The sequence below is a fragment of the Rattus norvegicus genome, chromosome X (assembly GCF_021556685.1).
Source record: "Rattus norvegicus strain SHRSP/BbbUtx chromosome X, alternate assembly SHRSP_T2T, whole genome shotgun sequence".
NCBI lineage: Eukaryota > Metazoa > Chordata > Mammalia > Rodentia > Muridae > Rattus > Rattus norvegicus.
The window spans coordinates 105,065,444-105,087,311 of NC_141554.1; the positions used below are offsets into that span (position 1 = coordinate 105,065,444).

Below are 21,868 nucleotides of genomic sequence, written 5' to 3' on the forward strand. Positions count from 1 at the left end.
CATAATTTGATTAGATTGACCTTAGAGTGGAATAAAAGGCTGCTTATTTCTATACTGTTTGCTTTTGATGGTATAAAAAGTTAGATACTTTGTCAATATACACAAAAACCTTTCTCAAGAATAGCTGGCTTTAAAAGAAAAGCTCGCTAACTTCCAGCTTATAAATTTTTAGGTAGGGTGATAATCATCAACAGAATTTAGAGATACATGAATCTGTCTTCTCTGCCAAGTCCTATTTAGTCAGGCAAGACTATCCCTAGAACAAGTACATGCTAAGTAAAAGAAGATGGGAACCCTCATTGCTGCCTTTATGGAAGAACTGGAATTGGACTGAAACATATACTCAAATGATATATTCCACCAATGATTATATAGAATATGCTATCTTCATTTAAATGCTACGAAGTTACCCCTACCCTGTCACTGGCATAGCTCTTGCACTCAATACAACCAACAAAATTAATATTGACATCTATAGACTCAAACCTTACTGCAATCAGCTTTATAAGCTCTTCAAACCATTGCTGTAGAAGTCCATGCAACTGCTCCTGAGATGAGGCATCTGAGAGACTGGAGATTTATGAATCCAGTCCCTTTTCCTATTGTTTCTGGTTTGTTTTAAGTTGGTATTTGTTTGAATTCTTCAAAATTCTTCATATCTTAGATTCTTAATTCCTTACTAATAACAAGTTTCAAAAAAGCAAAAGTCCTTTTTCTGAGGATTTGAATTTTGTTTCACCTGTTTTACTAGTGAAACTAGTCCCTATTACAGGACTGTCGATGGCTACATCGTCATCTTTGGGGATGCAGTTGACTCGGGGTCAGTCACATTCTAGAAAGAACTATACTGATGGAGTTTTCCAGGCTCACAGAGTTAGGAGGGCAAAATGTTTCCAATACATTTTTATCAGGTCCCCCAACTATAAGAGTGTATATAGTCACAAATCTTGCAGCTCCAGATTTTTCTCCACTTACTACCATCTCTTCTTACGGGTACCTGATGATCAGATGTAAGTGCCAAGCAAGAACTCCCAATGTCACAGCCATGATGGCGTCCCAGCTTCTAACCACTTGTCTCTAGCATGTCACCACACAAAGCATAGTTTGTGAAAAAGCAATTTCATTTTATTTCCACTTCATATTACACACCCTTTTTCCATTTTTGAAGAATTAGCAGTAAAGGTGAAATTAAAAAGAGTGATCTAGGGTTATAAGAACACACATCCTAATAGCAAGCTCTCAAGCCATGAAGAAAACTGGTGTTTCTTCTGTAGAATTTGATATTTGTTTCTAAAAACACAGTAGCTACTTGAAATTGTTTTGAAACTTAAAAAAAAAATCCAGGTAAAATCCCACTATGAAAGGGAAACATCATTATTTAATACTGATGTCAACATGTTCTCGTTCCTAAACTCTTAGGAACCAACGTGACCATCAACATACTCTGTCACTTGAAAAATCTATCCTTGAGAAAATGAAAAAGCTCTGATTGAAGACATGATCAGTAAAGCAAAATGACAGTCAGTGCCAGTCTTATTGAGTACAGTGTGCCCATGCCATCACTGTCTCTGTGACTGGCAACACCAAGAAGGAGTTGAGTCTTCCAATAAGTCATTAAGCATTTCCTGTAGCCAAATGCATCCACTGCTCTCCCAGGTGTCAAATTTCAAATATTAATGTTATAGCACAGAGATTTTTACTTATTAAAAAATTGCTCAAGGGTTAAACCAATCCCCCTGACTACAGGCAGTCTCCCTATACTCACGCATCCTCCTCAGAAATGGTTTTATAGCAAATTACCTATGCATATTGGCAATCTAAAGCAGTCAGACTTCTTCAAATCAAACCATGGGAATTAGTGTGGGAGAGGAAGGTTTTAAACAAAGACAAACTCAAAAAAGAAAAAATGAAAAACAGTCCTCGGGAAATAACTTCCAAAGAATTAAACACAGTCACTCTAGGATACACTTTAGCTGAGCTTCGCACTCGCACGCAACAGTGATTATTTGACAGCTTCTCACTCAGAATTCTGGATTAAAAGTCATCCAGGAAAGGTCTACCCTTGGCCTCCCATCAGGACAATAGTATTAACTTTCTCACATAGGCAACTAGCAGAGTGTAAGAGAATGATGGAGGCTCTGATGATCTAAAAATCATAGATGTGTCTCTTAACATCCTACTGCACACACCTGTGCACACGCACACACACACACACACACACACACACACAGAGAGAGAGAGAGAGAGAGAGAGAGAGAGAGAGAGAGAGATCTAACATTTCTATTAAAAATTTCCCCCTACCAGCTTACGTAGGGAATCCATTTTGTCCAGAAGAACAAACTACAATTCGAGAAGAGGTGCCCTTCATGCTCTGGAAATCAGATTTAGGAGCAAATAATCTAGAAATGTGAGGCCGCCAAGGCCAGTTACTGGTGGTGCTGAAGGAGAGCAGCTTGCCACAGAACAAGGGCCAGATGGGGCCCAGTGGGAGAAGCTGAAAACTGGCCACCCTGGCACTCAGAGGCTTAATGGAGCATCAGAAGACTATGCACATGAAGACAGTGCTTAAGCATCTGACAGTAAGAAACTCTGGCCTAGTCCACTAATGCCAGGCTCATGAAGCACACAGGCCTGACACCAAACTTCTTATCTAAGTCTCAAGTCTCACAGTGGCTGCTCCTAACACTTGTTTGTCAGTCTGCCAGTCTTCTTTTATCTGAAAATCCATTCTCTTCCTTCCCAAATACTCAATTTAAACAAAAATTATGGAGGAATCCTTTCACCTTTCAAAGTAAGTTCTAGGCTGTACCCAATCCAGGAAATCCCCATTGAGCAGAGGAGTTTTACATCCTACATCAAAAGGTGGGGGGGGGGGGGTTGAACTCTAGAAGAGACAGTAGAAAAAACTAAAAACATTCCTGGCAGTTTTGTGCCATAGGCTTAGGAAGAGTGTGTGTAGCGGGAGGGGAAAAGTAGGGCTGAATTGGGGAAGTTATCCATTTGTATTTTAGTGTTTTAGATCTGTATGTAGCAAATAAGTATTAACATTTGTTAAATTGAAATGACATGTATCTGTCTGGTCTGCATGCTATATATTTTAACTCTTACACAATTGGATTTTTAACTAAGAGAAAATCAACCAGAAATTAGCCTGTGAGAATCTGAGCTACCTTCCAAGGGAACAAGGAATTTACATCAGCTTTCAATGCTTTTGTAAATCTTTCCGGGGAAAGGAGCCCTGCTTTAAACAAGCAAAATATGTAAAACTCCCGACTTCCAAAGGAAATCATTTAAGAGGTGATCGTTCATATTTGGTTAGGATCCTTTCCTTAAGAAGGAATCCACCCTAGGTTTCTTTAAATACAGAAGGCCACCACAGTTAACTAACAAAGGGTCTTATTTGCAAAACAAACAGTCACAGACTATCAGCTTTTCAGGAATGCCCCAACCAACAAAGGTTCATCCCTCTATACTCCAGGAGAGGACTGACGGTTTTCTATTCTGAGGGAGAATGCTGCCTGGGGTATACTTTGGCCACAAATGTCTGAACGTGGGCAAATGATTTACTTTGGGGTAGGAGATACTGTGCATTGAAGAAAGGATCAAGTATGCCCCTGGACTACATACTCAGACCCTCTGTTTTACTTTTTCTTTTGGTCTCAGGGTCCAGTAAGTTGTTTAGGGTGGTCTTTAATTCCCACTCTGGCCCAGGCTGGGCTTAAATTTGGGACTCTTCTCCATCAGGCTTCCTGGAGCCGTGATGACACAGCTGCCCACCAACTCTAGGACATTTGCTTTTCTATAACCACATTTTCATGAACATAGAGTCCCTTCTAAGAACTATTTCAAGAATTCTATGGTGCTTTGTGGTCACAGCCAATGTTTTAAGCAAAACACTAAATGAAGGCCAAAACAAGCTTCTTCATGGGAAGTCACTGACAAGCCTGTTGTTCATCATTCCTCTGGGGGACACAGGCAGGCATTAGTAAACTGGAAGCTGGTGACCCCACTACGCAGCCCACACAAAAATCACTCCTCATACTCAACAGGAAATGAAACTTGAAGAGCATTTCCCTCTACAAACAACTGACGCGCTGGGACTTTCACTTCAAACCTCTCAATTGTTTGAAGTAAATGAAGCACACATTAAAGGCCAGCCAGTCACACATCAAGATATCCAGCCTCCTCTCAGTGGGGAGAAATGACTGCTCCAGCACCAGCCTCCCACCTCTCAGACACAGAACTCTTATACAGATGCTTTTATTTATCCACATCTGAGACACTATCCAACCAAGCCTGGTCTCCCCTAAGCCGAGGAAAGTAAGACTCTTAAGCAAAAGTGTCAACATCTGAAAGTCCAAGCAGGTACCTCAGGTCTACTGCAGGATCATAAATAAAAGACTCTATTTTTTGCCAGGAGGTAACTCCATCTTTTTTTCATTCCTCTAACTCCTCCTAGTAAGCTATCTGCTACAAATTTCAACCGCTGGGCCCAGTATGTGGATTCAGCAGTAGAGCAGGGCAAGTTTAGGGAGGAAAGGGGATGGCCCTTTCACTCTGTAAGTCTGACTAACAAAAGAAAAGCAGATTGGACCACAAAGGTCCTGTGATAAGAGGCATTCCAAAGCCCCAGAGCTTTCTCTGGAAAGTGTCCTGCCTCCAGTTCCCCGGGGAGAAAAATCTCAGGATCATTAGCAAGCACTCTGGCTAAGCTCAACTTCAGTGAAGGTGTACAGGGAGAGAGATGATCTCTCAGGTAACCAGTTAATTGCCAATAAGGAATGATAATAATAAATTAGCAAATACTAATGTAAACTAACTCAGTTCTGCAGCAGTTGCATGGAAACGACAGAGGAATAGTTTATTCTGGAACACATCTTGCTAGCTGACGCCCGCTGGGAGACACCCTACCTCAGCTAGACTTGAAACAAACGGGCCCAGTAAACATACAGCAGGCAATGGGTAGCCCAAGAATATCCACTAGTAGAAGTAGAGCCCTTGAGCTTTGAAGAAAGCCAAAGGTGGTACCAGAATGCATGGTTTTCTACTGCCTCAGGATTTCTTTTGACCTTTATAGATATAACTTGAGTGAGTCCAAGTTCCCATAATAACAAGGAAACTTTTTTAAAGCTAAGTTCACTGAAGGAAATGTTTGTTGGTTTTAGAATTAGTGATGTAAATTTAGAATTTAGTGATCTAAAACTGCAAGTGGTACTGTGTATTTGCCATAACACAAACATGTATTCAGACATTTTGTAGGACAACTACAACTACAACATTTTGTAGGAAGCATTCTTTATGCTTACTGCACAAATATCCTTGTTCTGAAGATTCTTTCTCTGTTATGTTACTACTTAAAAATCCGTTTCACAAACAACTGGAGTAAAGCAAGAAAACCCCTGAGCGTGCACACACACACACACACACACACACACACACACACACACATACACACACACACACCCTGATGTTTCACATCAAAGATGCTATAGTTTGTCAGCAAATGGCTTCAAGTAAACAAAAAAGAAGAAAGAAAGAAAGAAAGAAAGAAAGAAAGAAAGAAAGAAAGAAAGAAAGGAAGGAAGGAAGAAAGAAAGGAAGGAAGGAAGAAAGAAAGAAAGAAAGAAAGAGAATTCAAGATTGAGGGTAAGCCAAAACGGAAATCCCTTGCATCCATATAGACATTCTGGAAGTTTCTGCCTATTATCCCTCATGCAGAATTGTTGTCAACCTTAAATCATTCAGCATCTGAAACTAAAACTTGAAAATATCTCACAAAACATTAAGTGTTTTTGGACCATTCACCCATCCTGAATGTGAAAAAGAGACAGACTTTACCCAAATCTCAATTCTTCATAGGAGAAACATGAGTTCTATTTGCTCCTTCTAATGACCAGAGCCCCTACTGAGCAAAAAGGCCATAAATAATAATAATGTACAAATGAATAACATTTTTAGCACCCAGAAGCACCCACTATTCATGCTTCCATTTACATACTATCAAAAGAAATAAAAAACATGTCACACTAAGAGAGTCTCAGAAAAAGTTCAGATATTTTTAGAAAAATATTAGCAAGCTACAAAAAACCTAATATATTTCTTCTTTTCAACTTCCTTCCTTTCTTTTCTGTTCTCTCTGTCTCTCTGTCTCTGTGTGTATCTGTCTGTCTCTGTGTATATCTCTCTGTCTCTCTGTCTCTGTGTGTATCTCTCTGTCTCTCTGTCTCTGTGTGTATCTCTCTGTCTCTCTGTCTCTATGTGTATCTCTCTGTCTCTCTGTCTCTGTGTGTATCTCTCTGTCTCTGTGTGTATCTCTCTGTCTCTCTGTCTCTGTGTGTATCTGTCTGTCTCTCTGTCTCTGTGTGTATCTGTCTGTCTCTCTGTCTCTGTGTGTATCTCTCTGTCTCTCTGTCTCTGTGTGTATCTCTCTGTCTCTGTGTGTATCTGTCTGTCTCTCTGTCTCTGTGTGTATCTCTCTGTCTCTGTCTGTGTGTATCTCTCTGTCTCTGTGTGTATCTCTCTGTCTCTGTGTGTATCTCTCTGTCTTTGTGTGTATCTCTGTCTCTCTTTCACGTACACACACACACACACACACACACACACACAATCTCATTTACAAATAAACTCTCTAAGCTATATAAACTAGGATGCCAACGAATGTGAACCTCACCTTTGAAGTTAAAATATTTAAAAGGTACAGGACATCACTAATTCTACAAAGGCCTTGTGCAAACAGTAAAGACGCCTTCCATTTTACCTCCTCACATTCGTATACAAAAATCTTCAAATTGCTGTGGCTGACATGACAAGCCAGAGCAGAGGACAGGAAAATACTCATTTCTGGCTCTATGGGAGACTATCTCTGCAGCACAAGAAATTCCAATTTTCTAGACCAATGCTCCACTCCCTTTACCTAACCCCACCTAACCACATTCAAAGCCATGTTCCCAGGTTCTTATACCTGACAACATTCAAAGGTAACTAGGTTTACAGATTCAAAAAAGAAAAGTCATCCTCAAGGATAAGGGTAATTAGTGGTAGAGCACTTGACTAACATGCACGGAGCTCTCGGTTTGAGCCACAGCACCTAAACAAAAGCCACCTTTATTCAATTCAGCACCAAGCTTTGATAGCTCAGCAGCAAATTTGCATAAAAATGATATCCCGGTTGCCTTGGAAGGAGAAATACTAAGTAGCATACAAAGGAACAGGTGATTAACACTATCTTTTTATTTCCTCCTCAGCAGTTGAATCCTTGGAAAGATCCTGGCTTGCCAGCTAGACTGTGAACACTCTGAAAGCAGGAGCTTCTTTCCTCTTCCACATATTTGAAATCTGCAAGCTACCTGCTACATAGCTGGGGAATTGAGCATTATAAAAGTACTTAGCAATTTGATTTAATACAGTGTTGATCCATTTCAAAGTGAAGTGGAGTTGGAAGCAGCAAGGGGCAAGCATGGTAGTTCTGAGTCTTGTCTAATTGCTATTTCAAATAAGCTTTATCGCTGTTCAAATAATAAAGAGTGTGTGTCATAAAAGGTAACACAGCAGAAGAATCTAATGGTCCCGATCTGAAGAGTAAGAATGTCACACATCATATGCTTAGGAAAGGGACACCATCCAAAATTAAAACTGCGTTGTCTTTTTCTTTTAAGCTCTCTGCTGTCAAAGATCAAGAGTTTTATCTTTGCATCACTAGCAAACAGCAGATGCAATATCTGACACATTCTATACATGCAATAAATGCTAGTGGGTTGAGTTAAATAACGAATAGAAATGGTTTCATGAACTAATATAAAGGATAATTTCAATGTCAGAACATGATTTAGAGAAATTTCCATAGACTCATCTACTTACTACATCATAGCATGAATCATTCTGTATTATAATTGCTTCATAAGTGAATTGTTCCTTGGATGGATTAGTTTATTAATGGGAAAATTATAAAGGTAAGAAATATATCAGAACATAATTATTCTAGGAATTCCACAGCATGAAATAGTAACATTTAGCATCCCACAATGAAAACCACCTGTTTAGAGGTTGATCTGGCTTTAAAAGGCAGGGAAAGCATCAGAACTGAGACTAGCTTCCTGAAATTCTTTGTTTCCTGCCCTTAGAAGGAACTCAGAAAAGACACCAAGATATTAGGTGAACCAAGAAATCAGTTACTATCTCCTGTTTCTGCCACATATTCAATAGACAGCATGGCTCTCTTTTCTCAGGACCTTGAATTGATCGTAAAATGGTCATCAAATCTTCAGGATTCAATACTTTTGTCCACCTCCCTGAACAATAACAAGGCAGCAATCGAATACATAATGTTAGCATTTTTCAACTTCATTGTTCAAAGATTACTATACATCGATAGTCTGGTTACACCATTGTGTAGTTATTATTTACATAGAACCAGCCTAAATTCCTCTTTGGTCATAGAGACTGGAGAGACATACTCAAGTAACTAGTTCATTACCAATGGTAATTCTCCAATTTTCAAGTAAAACAAAATTTTACCTTTTTAGGGACAGTTATAAATCACACACACACTCTTTGCAATTCAAAATGTTTTATTTTTCCTTGGAAACTTTCCATAATAGAATTACTCGTTGTTTTAGATGAGAAAACAGAGGACCCGAAGGGGTTCCATAGTAAAAGGTGACTCCTGAACTCAAAATCTTGATCTATTTGATTCCACTATAAACCCTTCCCTCTCTATCTCCATGGCTGCACTATTAGAGGGCCACCGTATCTCTCTAAGTAGTTTATGAGACCCTAGCAGTAATAAGGGTCATCAATACTTAGAACCGAATTTACCTGACACAACACTAGACTTTCAATAACTCTTTGTTTATAGACTTATATACTCAAAATGCTGGTGCTTCTTTTTCCGTGCTTTTAATTCAGTAGGAATTATTTTCCCAGAACTGGGAGACACAATGAAACAATGTAAATGGTCCTAAGCATTCTTTGCCCTACAAAAGTGAAACAAACAATATAAGTCCTTTTTCTGTCCCCATGATTGCCTAGCTATATCGGTCTGTATCATTTCTAAAGGCAGGACTACTCAAACACTTAAGAAGTACAGAGCAAGATGTTCTACCCCCCCCCTTTCTGTGGGATCTGCTCTGGAGGCTGAGCAAGTTCCATGGCATCTCTAAACCTTTGTTTTATCTTCCACCAAAGAGAAATCTATCAAGATATCTGATTGTCAGTTTCTAATGAGATGATGCCCACATAAGTATCCTGAAAAATTGTTGGAAGTCCACTTGAAGTCTACAGAATAGCTTTCATAGTAACTAGGAGGAGAGCATGTCTCCCAGTACATCAAATTTCCAACCAAAGAGGAACTTAAGCATTTGAGGAAAATGAAACCTACTTAAGGACTTGTTTATAGCCTTCTACACAGCCCCCCCCCTACCCCCAACCACATCTCCATCACTGGTATATCAACCTATTCTCCAAAATTATTTGAATAACCAACAAATATTTGGTCATATTGTGTTTTTGCATAACCACCTCCAGGAAAACACCCAAACTGAAGGGAAACAGTTAATTCAAATGCATGGCTACTTCATACAATATTCATGTTAGTGACAGTTTCAATCTCCTCAACTGTCAAACATTACCAGAATTGCTAAGAACTAGCGATGTGACTTTTAAAACTTTATTGCTTGTATTCTTATTGGTCACCATCTCAGCAGGACAGATGATAGAGGTCAAAAAAGCAAAGGGTGGAGTGCCTTTAGGATTCTGAACCACAGGAGGAAAATGAAATTGAAACATTACAAGGATTAACTCATTTTCTTTTCTTTTTCTGTTTTTATTCTTTTTTGGATTCACTCATTTTCAATACTGCTTGGAAACCCTAAATTGCTTTAATCTCCAAGCTGGTAGCACTGGGTTTTAAGCATGTGTATCGGCAACAGGTGAAGGAATCCTTTACTATGTTGGGGCATTATGAAGGCATGCCAAGGCTCGCCATTTGAGTTCAGACTCGCAACACCACCCTTCACCACAAAAGCCCTCTATGTTGAATCACTATGTGTCCCTAAATGCTGTTAGCAAGGGCTGAGTGTGAAAATGGGCTTAGACAGGGGTGTGCCTCCAGAATGGCCCATAGTGTAGCAAGCAGCTCTAGAAAGAGACCTGGGAAGACTTCACAGAACCACTTTGCCGCACTCACCTCAGGCAGGGGCACACCATTGATGATCAGGTCTGGCTGCTGTGGGCCCTGGCTGTTGAAGGAGTGATGGTAGATGTGGTTGGCAGTGGTGTTGCGGGTATTCTGGTTCTCCACATTCAGGAAAGTGCTCTCAGAGCGACGGCAGCCCAGGGGCAGTGTCTGCTGGTGGTAGTCGAAATAGTTGAGGGACGAAGTAAGGGAGGAGCAACTGACAACATTCATCTTGTCTGTCTCCTCCACGTCCCGAGGTACAAGGCGGATGTCATTCTTACTAATTTTTTTCTTCTTACTTGATTTCTTTTGATGCCCATAGGAGTACTCAGCGATTCTATGTGACAGAAAAGGCAGCACGAATAGATAACACCTTCCCAGACCATGTACTGATGAATAAACATTAAGCACCCCAGAGGGTTGCACCCCATCTCTGCTCCAGCTCCTTATTCTGGCGCATTACATCATCGTGTTTCTCCCTGTGCTTTTTTTGCATGCGAAAACAAGCTGAGGGCCATGAAGTTTTCATATTAAACATACTAACCTCCCGCCTCCCACCACCCCTTCCCAAAGAAAAATTCACATTACAATTAGAAATTGTTCATTCTGAGTGGTCAGTAAGCAGGGGTGAGGGTGGGGAAAGTTGAGCCTATGGGGGAGAACATGAAAATGCTCAAATCTGATGCTTCCCTGGAACCTAAAGGAAGTACTGGGTAAGGTAAAAAAGTAAGTGCCAATTTAACAGGAAAGGAGATGGAGGGAATTCAGAAAAACCCGTGCCAAATGTCTCCAGGAATTTGCAAGGTGGCAAACACCATGGAACAGCTTCCTCTGTGATTAAACTGATCACTTTTAGACTAAAGGTTCAGACCCTGTCTTCCAACAGCACCTAACTCTGCTCACCCACACCCTCCTCCCAGGCCCTAGCCCAGCTCCCTTCTACTTTCCACCCTTCCCCCTCCTCTCCTAGAGAAATCTGATAGCCAAACCCATTTGAATGAGGGGAAAATGCCTTTTTACCTCTTTCCCCTTAGGCTCACTTTCTCCTCTGCCTTTTTGTCTTGCTCCTCGCTAATGGGAGAAACCGAGATGCAATGCAGACACTTGCTGTTTTGTCCTTTTATAAAACAGCCGAGGAGACAAGTGATGGTTAAACAATTACTGCAAAGGAATTTAAAGGTTAGTGCATTCAGCATCCTTCTCCATTCAGGTGTACCTACAAGCAGCTGTGCTGCAACTGGAACATAAAAAGCTCAATTTAATTAACACTGACACAGACCGAGGAACGTGCACCAAAGAACCGAGCATTAAGAGACTTGTCAAAAGAAATACATTAAAATGTAGCCAGATTCTCAATGTCATGTATTGCTTTGCACATAATGATTTCAGCTTATTGTTTGAGGATTCAATCTCTGAGTAATAATCAGCAAAACAATAAGGTTAATAAATAACACAGGTTGGACTTTACCAGTGAAAGAATGTGTCTGTATTCTCCCAGTTGACAAAGCTAATTGTCAGAATACAAAAAAAAAAAAAAAAAAAAAGGAAGCCCAATTCAAGCAGCAATTGCACATCATCTCACAAGTCTCATAAATGAATGCATTTCAGGAAGAGGTCCTGCAGAAGCAAAGAACTAGAAAACCCTGCCTAATCACATAGAAAGATAAGCTTCTCCTGAACTTTAGGATTCTAAGAAGTCTGAGCAGATGGGGAGTTTGCATATCTACCCATATCTACCAAGGCAAATTATTGCTCTGTCCCCAGGATCTACTTAGAGATTAAGCAATTTATTTCACCTCACCCTTTTACTCTGCCCAGTCTGACTTGAAATGATGGCAAATTGATGATACAGAGGCCGGGGGACAGATAAAACTTCAGGACTAGGGTTACATTTCTTTTCTAATCTGTTTACTGAATCAATGGGAAGTTCTAATCATTTTGTTTACCCATGATGGGTAAGTTTGGCAATGCCCCATCCAATTATTCAGAGGCATTCAATGCATGGTCCACTCTGTATTGACCAATTATTTAATTAAACTGTACTTCATTAATCGCAAGCCATCACAGGGAAGGGTGCTTTACAAAATACACATTTGGGTGAAGTTGGAGAGCACTGAGCTTTGCACTTTTTTCTCAATGCAAATGTTCTTCCTTGTTTAATGATCGCCCTGGCAAGCTCTCAGAGAGAGCTCTTACTTCTAGTCATATATCACCAAGAAGTGGCAAAGCCTTCAATATCTTTATTTCAAGCTGATTTCTTTTTCATCATGGGAAGGGTCTTATGCATTTACTTTATGCTGAGAAAATGGCTTAAAAAGAGTCCCCTCTGTCATTATCTCCATATAAATAAATTTTTATTGAGCCTGCATTTTTTTCTCCTATAAAAATCGCCACTGGCAGTCACAGGTTTCAAAGGTACGAGCAATATTAATTTCCATTTCTCCCATCTGAAGTGACTTGGTACTGAAGGAAAGAAAAGTCATGGCCATTTCACTAGTAACAGGATTAAAGCATTTATGAGGCATTGCAGCTGCTCTTTTATGGCACCTGATTGATATTCATGTGTGGTTAGCATTTGTCTACTAACTTGTGTAATGCAGAGAATAGTAAAAGGGAAACAATAATTGCATGGCTGTTACATATTCAGAGAGCTCTGATTCACAGAAGTGTGTATTTCAGATGGTGTCAGATACAAATCGGACCTACAGGAACATATTTTGACTGATTAACATGCATGCACAGATGGTACAAGATACAGTGAATGTGTAGGTGTGTTGAAAGTACACACACAAGCACACACACACCTTGGCTGGAAATAGCAGCATCATTCATTTTCAGCAAAGTAAAAATAAATAAATACATACATACATACATACATACATACATACATACATAAAATAACTTTTTTCAACTGTTTCGATGAGACACTGCTGGAAAAAAAATCTGCATTGTCCTAAGTAGGATTCTAGAAAATCTTAGATTTATTTCTTCTATCAAATTGCAAGGAAGTCTTCAGCAAAAACCTCTAATGGGTTGTTAATCAAGATGAAAAATGCTACATTACATGCCATTCAAGTTTCTACTTCTCTTCTTTTTCTTCTCTTCGTGTTTCCCCACCCCCACACACATCCTACACACACTTCAGAGAAACTGTAACACAATAGCAGATAGTGACATCCACTGGTAGGGACCAGATCTTAATGCCACAGCACAGTGCCACTTTAGAGGAAAGCATAGCCAACTCCAGAAGATTGCTATTTTTACTGAAACATCTGGATGCAAAGTCTTATTTCTCATTGGGATGTTTGGTCTTCATACACCAACCAAGCAGATATTTGAAAACATACAGATGCCTGACAGAATTTTACTTTGTACAGCCATATGTCTGGGGACTAGATACAAAACAAGCCAAGAATCACTCAAAACCACTAATGACCTGCTCCACCACCCCACACCCCACACTGCTTTCTCTTCCTCCTCCTCTCTGGGTCCCATCATAAACTCTCACTCTGAGCTCTCTCTGGACTGTAACCCCTTACATACAGCAGGACAAGACAGCTGCCAGGACACCATCTCCTTTCAGCACTTGTCTGCATCACACTGTGCTCCAGGAAATCAAGCCTTTCAAACATGATCCCATAGAACTTTTGCTACAAATATGAAAACCTCTCTCCCTCCCTTCTCTCCCTCCCTCCCTCCTCTCTCACTCCTTGATTCTCCCTCCCTCCCCCTCATTTTTCTACCTTAACTTCACTGGAGACAGCTGTGCAAATTTTAAAATGATAATTGCTTTTCTGCTCATCATCATTATGTGACAAAATCAATTCAAACAGTAAATGATTGTCTTCCAGCAAATTGTCAGATCAAAAGAATTGATCAACTTGGACTGTCACAAACTTCTCACCCTCCACAAAGAAGCATTGTGGGCACACTGCATGCATTTAAATAGGAAACAGAAGCACTGGGGTTTTACACAGACACAAATACACACTTCTTACTCATTCAAAACACAGACAAAAATAAAGAAAACTTGGCTCTACCTGCAATTGTAGGTCCGGATCTCTTTGTTGTCACGCTTGCACTTGATTGCCACGAAGATCATAGTGACAAAGAGAATGCCGGCAATGGAGCCCAGAGCAATAATGAAAATCAGGGATAAGTTCACAGAGCCCATTGACTCTTGAGCATCAAGAGCTGGGGACAGGTAGATTAGGACAAGGGCAGAAGCAGAAAGAGATGTCTTGCCATGGTCATGGGCCACCACTATAAGCTCATAGGAAGCCTTGGAGTTCTCATTAAAGGTACGAGTGGTTCTGACTTCTCCATTGACCTGGTCTATTTCGAAGAAACCTCGGTCACCTTCTGTCATGTCATAGGTGACTCGGCCATTTTCGCCCTCATCATAATCATCTGCCTTAACTACAGTCACCAAATAGCCTATGCCAGAATTTCGAGGAATGTAGACTTCAGCAGTGCCATTGATCAGAGGTGGGGCAGTGATAACCGGGGTATTGTCGTTGACGTCGAGGATAATGACCCTCACAGTGGCATTGCTTTGCAGGGAGGGCATGCCACCATCCTTGGCCAGGACTTTGAATTCAAATGCCTTGGTCTGCTCATGGTTAAAGGATCTTAGCGCATAGATGTCACCAGAGTTGGGATTGATAGAGACATAGGTGAAGACTGGCATGTCTCGCACCTGTGATGGCACAATTTGGTAGGAGACGCTGCCATTGAGACCCAAGTCAGGGTCACGGGCAGACACAGAGAGCAGATAGGCGCCAGGAGTGTTGTTCTCCTGTACAATGACTTGATAGTAAGGCTTAGAGAAGTGTGGGTGGTTATCATTCTCGTCTGTGATACGCACAGTAAAAGACTTGGCACTTTGCAGCATAGGCACACCGCTGTCTCGAGCCTGAATAGTAAGATTGTATTGGTCATGCTGCTCTCGATCCAGCCGTCCATCAACAAGAATAGTGGAGAAGCTCTCATACTCCTGCAGCCTAAAGGGGACATTGCCCAGCAAGCGGCACTGCACACGTCCATTTAGACCGGAGTCGCGATCAGACACCCGAACCAGAGCAATCACATAGCCCGGGGGGGCGCTCTCGCTCACCTCCACAAGCTCGCTATTGACCGACAGAAGGTTGATAATTGGCGGGTTATCGTTAGTGTCTAGCACGCTGACAGTGACTTTGCAGTGTGCAGGGATAGAGTTGGGCCCCAGGTCTTTGGCTTGCACATCCAGTTCGTACACGTGGCCCTCTTCATAGTCTAGCGCACCGGTGACAGTGACCAGGCCGCTGTGTGGGTCAATTTGGAAGAGTTCACGCGTGCGGTCATTGACATAACCATAGAAAGAGTAGACTACTTGGCCGTTGGTGCCCTCATCTGGATCGCTGGCATTGAGGCGGATGACAGGTGTATTGGGAGGTGAGTTTTCAGGCACGCTCACGGAGTAAGTGGACTCACCAAACACCGGGTTGTTGTCATTCGAGTCGGTCACCTTGATGGTGAGGCCAACTGTGCCCATGTGTGGTGGGTCGCCTCCGTCGAGCGCCGTAATGCGAAAGCTGTAGTGTGACTGTGTCTCGCGGTCCAGGCTCTTCTCCACCACGAGTTCAGCAAAGCGCGAACCGTCACCCCGCGTCTTTATTTCCAGGCCAAACAGCTCGTTGGGCGTGAGCTCGTAGGTCTGCACACCGAAACTGCCTGAGTCCGGGTCATATGCGCTGTCCAGTGGGATACGCGTGCCGGGGCTGGCTGCCTCAGAGATCTCCAGTTCAATCTGTGCGGCCGGAAAACTGGGAGCATTGTCGTTCAGGTCCTTGATTTCCACCTTAATCACACAGATTTCCATTGAGCTGGACATGACCTCTAGCGAGATGATACACTTGGGGCTCTGGCGGCACAGCAGGTCTCGGTCAATCTTCTGCTTGGTGACCAAGAGGCCCGAACTGGGGTTGATGTCCACCAGGTGCGGAGCCGAGTTGGACACCACGCGGAAAGCAGAAGCCTGTCGGGTATCCATCGCGAAGCCTGCCTCCCGCGCGTCCTTGGCCACATTAGCGATCACAGTCCCGGCGCGCTGCTCCTCTTCTACTGAGTATTTAAGGTTAATCAGGGCGGCCGCCTGCGTCCATAGTACAGCCAGCAGCAATAGCACCGGCAGCAGGAGAGACTCCATGGCTGCGCGGGGCTCTGCTTGGCCTCGCCTCTCCACACCCCTCCGAGACCGACGCCGCCGGCGCTCCAGCTTCCCGCCGGCTCGGGCCGCCTGTTGCGCGCGCCCGGTGGCCCCGGAGGCCGCGGGAGGAGTCCCGCCCAGGGCGGCCCGGCGGCGCGCGGGATGAACCCGCGCGGGCTCCAATGCTGAGGTTGCAGGGGTCTCAGCAGAGACTGTCTGGGGGCCCGGGGGCTCCGGGGTGCCCAGGGAGCGCCGCGCAGCCCCGAGCCCCCTCCCTCCAGCCCGGCTACTCAGTTTTCCCCTTTCAAAGTTAGCCAAGCGGGACTGGCCGCAGCGGCGCAGGGCTGCGGATCGAGTGGCGCTCGCACGCCCCAGACGGCCACAAGCAGCAGAGTCGGAAGTGTACTTGGGGCGCGGACGCGGAAGGCTGTGGGGGCGCAGCCTCTCAGGCACTGCCCGACCCGCCGCAGCGCACCGGCACTGGGGCAGGCGAGCGCGCAGTCTGTGCACCTGGCATGCGCAAGGACCTCCCCCCAGCGCGCCCAGCTCACTGCGGAGGGAGCTCCCGCCTGGTACGCACCCTCCGGGATCCGGGGGGGCCACTCTGGCCTCTTCGAGGCCTGTTGGAGAGAAAGGGGGGATCGCAGGCAGAAGTCTGAGTTGCTGGCAAGATCCGTGGGCTCCCGGGGATTTGGCAGAGCTGGAGGGCTGTCCCGGGGCGGGCAGAGGAAGGGGGAGGGGAGAGATGCAAGAGCGCTATCCGGCGCTGAGGTTGGTGTCCGAGGGCGTGGGGGTGGGGGGGTGCGTCTGCCCAGGATCCGAGGTGGGCGCAGGGTTCCTCCCACCGAGCAGTTGTGGGTCTGCGGGCGTTTATATCTCGGAAATGAAAGTTACCAACGCAGCCCAGGCCTCCGCCTTAAGTTTATGAAAACGGGAAGATGGCAATTTGTCCAAGAAAATCAAAGTCCTACTCTTCCCAATTGCCCCGGGGAGGGGAGGAGGGACACGGGGTATGGGAAGGTGAAGAAATGAAGCTACTACAGTACCGGCCAGAAGAGGCGGGGTTGCAGTCGCCGGTACCCGGGGCTTCTTTGCCTTCCTAGGTTTGGGCTGGGACCGCAGCAGCCGCCGCCGCCGCCGCCGCCGCCGCCGCCGCCGCCGCCGCCAAAGAAAGCCCTGCTTAGTTCAGCTGCATGTCCCTGGGGTCCGCCTGGGCAGCTGCCAGGGTCGAGGGTTTCTGTCGCCTCCAAAGTTTACTTGCCCGAGCCTCTGGATCCCATCCTTCAGGAGAAGCGCCGTCCGCCCTGTTTAGGGCTTTCTCCTCCCTGGCGCTCGCGCGCTAGGGAGGTCTGTCCGTGGATGTTCGAAAGGGAGGAAGAGTGAGTGTGTGGAGGGGAAGTGAGAGTGCGGAGTATGAGGGAGAGGGGAGGAAGAAATGGGTTTGGGGTGGGAGGTTTCGGGTCTCAGATGAATCGGCTCAGCTGGAAAACCAGGGAAGACACTGCACCGCAGCCCGCGAGGGGCTAGGGAAGTGAATGCCAGTGCCCCCCGGACAAGCCAGGCATGGTGAGAGGTAGCTGGTGCTACCGTCTGCACCCGCTCGCCCGTCTCCCCTCTCAGCCAGCCGCCGCCGCTACAGCTGCTGTTGCTGCTCCTCCTCCCGATGCCGCAAACTACTGGCCACGGAGTCTGGAGAGAGCTGGAGAGAGCCCGAGCTGCCGAGCCCGGCTACGCCAGGCACTAGCCAATCAGCGCGCCGCCCAGCCGCTCCGGTCTTGGGGCGGGACCAAGGAGCGAGGCGGGGGGGGGGGGTTGGAGGGAGGCGGGGCCAAGCGGAAACTTACACACCGGCCCAACCGAGTAGAGTACCCTGGCCTGCAGAGCCCCTGCGGGTGTGTGGGGGGTGGGTACCTGACTGGCGTGGGACAAGCAGAGTAGGGAAGGGAGAGAGGGCCAGATTTTGAGGTGTGCTGCCTCTGAAGCTCAGTCCACCTAGGAACTGAGTCCCTCTTGCATCTCTTGTTTGCAGAGATTACAGAAAAAGATGAGGATTTGATTTTTCTTTTCTTGCTGTTTATCTCCCTCGCGTATCTTCCTATCTTAAATGCAATATTCTCTCTCATCTCTCTTTATCTCTCCTTTGTCTCACTCTTCAGCATTTCTGTTTCTGTCCTCTCTTATTCTCGGGTAGTAGAAGAAAGAGGAGCAAGCGCTCCTGCTATGGTCGGTCATTCATTAAGCTCTTGGCCAGTGTATCTTCACTTTTGCCAAGAGCAAGGCCACCACCCACCCAAACCATTATCCCTATCCCTCTTCACTGGGAAGATGATACACTCCTGGGAACACCCCAGCAGAGAGAGAGAGAGAGAGAGAGAGAGAGAGAGAGAGAGAGAGAGAGAGAGAGAGAGAGAAAGCTGCAGGGCTGCTAGTCCGGTCTGGCTCACTCAGGTCTCTAGTTAATCAAAAGGGATCGGTGGCTTAAGGACTTAGCCTCTAAGGGTTCTGGCTACATTTTCTCACCCCTCACCCAACCCTATCGGATAATTTAGCTTCCTATAAATAAACTACGTTTGAGAAAAGCCAACGGAGCGGACGCCACCGCGCCGCGCCGTTCCCGCGCCGCGCCGCGCCTAGAGAGCCTGGATCCGGACAGAAGCTATGGGGTGGGCGCGCCGAGGTCCCTGGCCTCTGTGAGCCCGCTCTAGTGTGGTGGGCGCTCAGCGTTCCCCAGGGCCTGTTCTGTCTGGGGGCTTCCACTTCTCCTTGGGTGGCGGTGGCAGCTGTGGCCTTTGCCAATGCTGGGAAGCTGGAGGTCGGCGTGGCCAGGGTTGACATCAAGCTTAGTCTGCCTTTTGGACCAAAGGCACCCCAGAGACAGAGGTGGACTCTTCCCCGCCCAGATCTAAGGCTCTTAATTAAGATCGCGAGCGGAATCAAATGCGCCCTCGATGAAGATTTTTCCCTTTTTTTTTTTTGAATTACAGATTGAGGATGGGAAACAGCTTCTGAATTCACAATTCTTGGACAGAACAAACCTCCTTTCTGAGTTATTTGTCTCTGTTATTTGGAAGTCTTGGTTGAAGAAACTCATAATTAGCTCAGCGACTCTGGCCTGAACCTGTAGTCTCAAAATGAGAGTCGCTTTTGCCCTTCAAAAAATTAAATAAGAAAAGGAAAAACGCACTTGGACACATAATGTCCCCCCCCCCCCAAAAAAAACCTGCCATCTTCTTGCAAAGAGCAACCCAGCTGCTTAAAAGAATGCATCATCCAAAAGAGCTAGTTTAGCAGCCTTTACCTTGGCGGTGGGAGTGGGAAAACAGCCTCCTCTCACAGAAAAAAATAGGATTTATTTTACTAGTGAGGTTGAGACTGGACCTTCTGAAAGTGTAGCCAAGCCCAAGGAGAAAGTGCCTAATTCGCTTGGCTCATGGGGGTTGTTTCACATTAGAATGCAATTCAGCCCAGAACATCAGGGAGAAAACCGAGGCATCTGCAGTGAGAATCATTTCATTTTGATCATTTAGAGCTGCGGGTAGACTGCTGAAAGGGTGGCTTCAGGGAGTCAGTCCCGTGGCCCGCCCAGTTTTTTTTTTTTTTTCCCAGACACCGTTAGAGAAATGGGCAAGTAGTGGAAGAACATGGCAACATGGCAGGCAGCGCGGGTGCACCTCATGGGCCGCTAAAGGAAGGCTTCCATTTGATTTATCATAGTTATTTACCTTTGATGTCAGCGAGTGGGGGTGGAGTGCAGCTTGGTCTAATTAAAAAGGTCTAAAAAGGCATTTGAAGTGGGTTTGCTATCTGATCACGGGATGTGAGTTCCGTGTTTGGCAGCTTTCTAAAATATGGCTGGGACTATTTAAACACAACAATTAGCAGCATGCTAAAATGTTTGCATGCTATGCTTAGAAGCTCTTAGCTGTAAACTTTAAGGCGATCTGTTCCCCTTTAAGTTAAAAAAGGATGATGCTGCTTCCTTGTGGCGAAGGCTGTCAGGAACCCGCTGATCAATAAAAGTAAACTGGCGCCTCCACGGCTTGATTGAGCGGGAGCAAAGAGTCTGAGAAGTAGTCTCGGCCATTAACAATCCCCCAGGTAATGAGAAATGGAAGAATTACTCAGGTAAAATGATTAACATTGCCGTGCCATCTGAAAAGATGCACACAACAAGCTAAGAAGACTGCGGACCTCTTACCTTAGGGAGTGCTAATAGAATGTCTATATTCTGCTGTCTTTTTAAAGATAAATAGGAGAGTTCAATTCATGTAGAATGTCATTACCTTCGTAAGTGCAATCGCATTGCAAAGACATGTTCTGCCTTTGCAAAGACAACCCTCTTCCCTAACGCAATGGCACCATTTCCCCGGCTTCTTACTCACAATGCTCACATTCCAGGCACCCCTCTTATTCCAAGCAGAGCACCAAAGTACTTTCAGTTACCAAACTGCTTTTACAGAAGGCCAAATGCTGAGAGAGGCAGGGGGCGTGTGTATCTGCTTCCATTCTTTCCCATCACCTCCCCCACCCCCAAGCTCACAGTGACAGTTACAACCCCCTGCACACACAATAGTTCTTCCATCCCCCAGTCTATGTCTATAGATAATCCTAACACCCTTTGCTTTCTGACTCCTTTTTCCCCCGCTAATATGTACTGGAGATTATTGCATTCCAACAATCCTACTAACTAAATGAGGGCACCCAGACCACCTTTATTATCTGGAATTTATTAGCTAGCTGAATAAAAGCGTTTACATGTAGATAATAAAAACAAAAAGAAAGTTCTGTTCGTTTTAGCTTCCGTTTACTTCAATCCCGAGGGGAGCCCCGCCTCCTCAGCCTCTTTAGAGACACAAGAGCGCCATCTAGTGGCCATCTCTAGTATTTTCCCACCTAACAGGAAACAGGAGGCTCTGGGTACTAGCTGTACAGCCTGCTGCAGCTTTCTAGGCCAAGTCAGTTCCTTAGGCTACAAAGGCCAGAATCAAAATTGGCAAAAGAATTGTGGTTTTGTCCTTTGAATTTTATGCACGCCACTGAAATAGTCCAGAATGTCAATAAAAGAAACAAAAATTGGAAAATCCTTACCTTTAAATCAAGCTGATACACGAGTGCAATCTTTGCTGCCCCAAGATTTGGACAGGAAAGTTTGACTCAGAAAAGTTTAAATTTATGGTAGGAACTAAGATACCAGGATATGGGGGAAGATAGACTTGGAAAATTTAAGGGCACTTTCTGAGATATGCTTACGAAATTATATCTCACCCCTCCCCCTAAAAGAATAACATTCAAGCAACTCCAGTTTCCCTTGCTCTCCTCCCTACCTATTTATTCTTTTCATCTCTGACCTTGCTGCAGAAAACCAGATTCTTCTAGCTTGACTTTTGCCGCATCTCATGAGCATTCCACTCCCCAAATAAGTTGTCCAGAGGCCTGGCAACATTCTCTTAGAAAGAAAGGCTTGATTTAAAAGCTAGCCAAAGTCAGTCTCACTTTCCTTGACTACA

At 44.7% G+C, this 21,868-nt stretch overlaps 1 protein-coding gene across 3 annotated transcripts in view; it reads right to left on the reverse strand.

Annotated features, from left to right (window-relative positions):
- Pcdh19 (protocadherin 19) overlaps positions 1–18,039 on the reverse strand; it is a 105,761-nt gene extending 87,722 nt beyond the window's left edge. The window contains exons 1-3 of one of the 3 annotated variants that reach the window (XM_087599846.1): positions 14,215–16,843; positions 11,195–11,335; positions 10,184–10,511 (exon numbers count right to left, since the gene is read on the reverse strand). In XM_087599846.1, the coding sequence (XP_087455972.1) occupies positions 10,184–10,511; positions 11,195–11,335; positions 14,215–16,361 (2,616 nt within the window). In that variant the 5' untranslated portion in view covers positions 16,362–16,843. Of the gene's footprint in view, positions 1–10,183; positions 10,512–11,194; positions 11,336–14,214 lie in introns of all 3 variants that reach the window. The other 2 variants (XM_087599847.1, NM_001169129.1) reach the window with 2 other exon arrangements.
- Between the last annotated feature and the right edge of the window lie 3,829 nt (positions 18,040–21,868).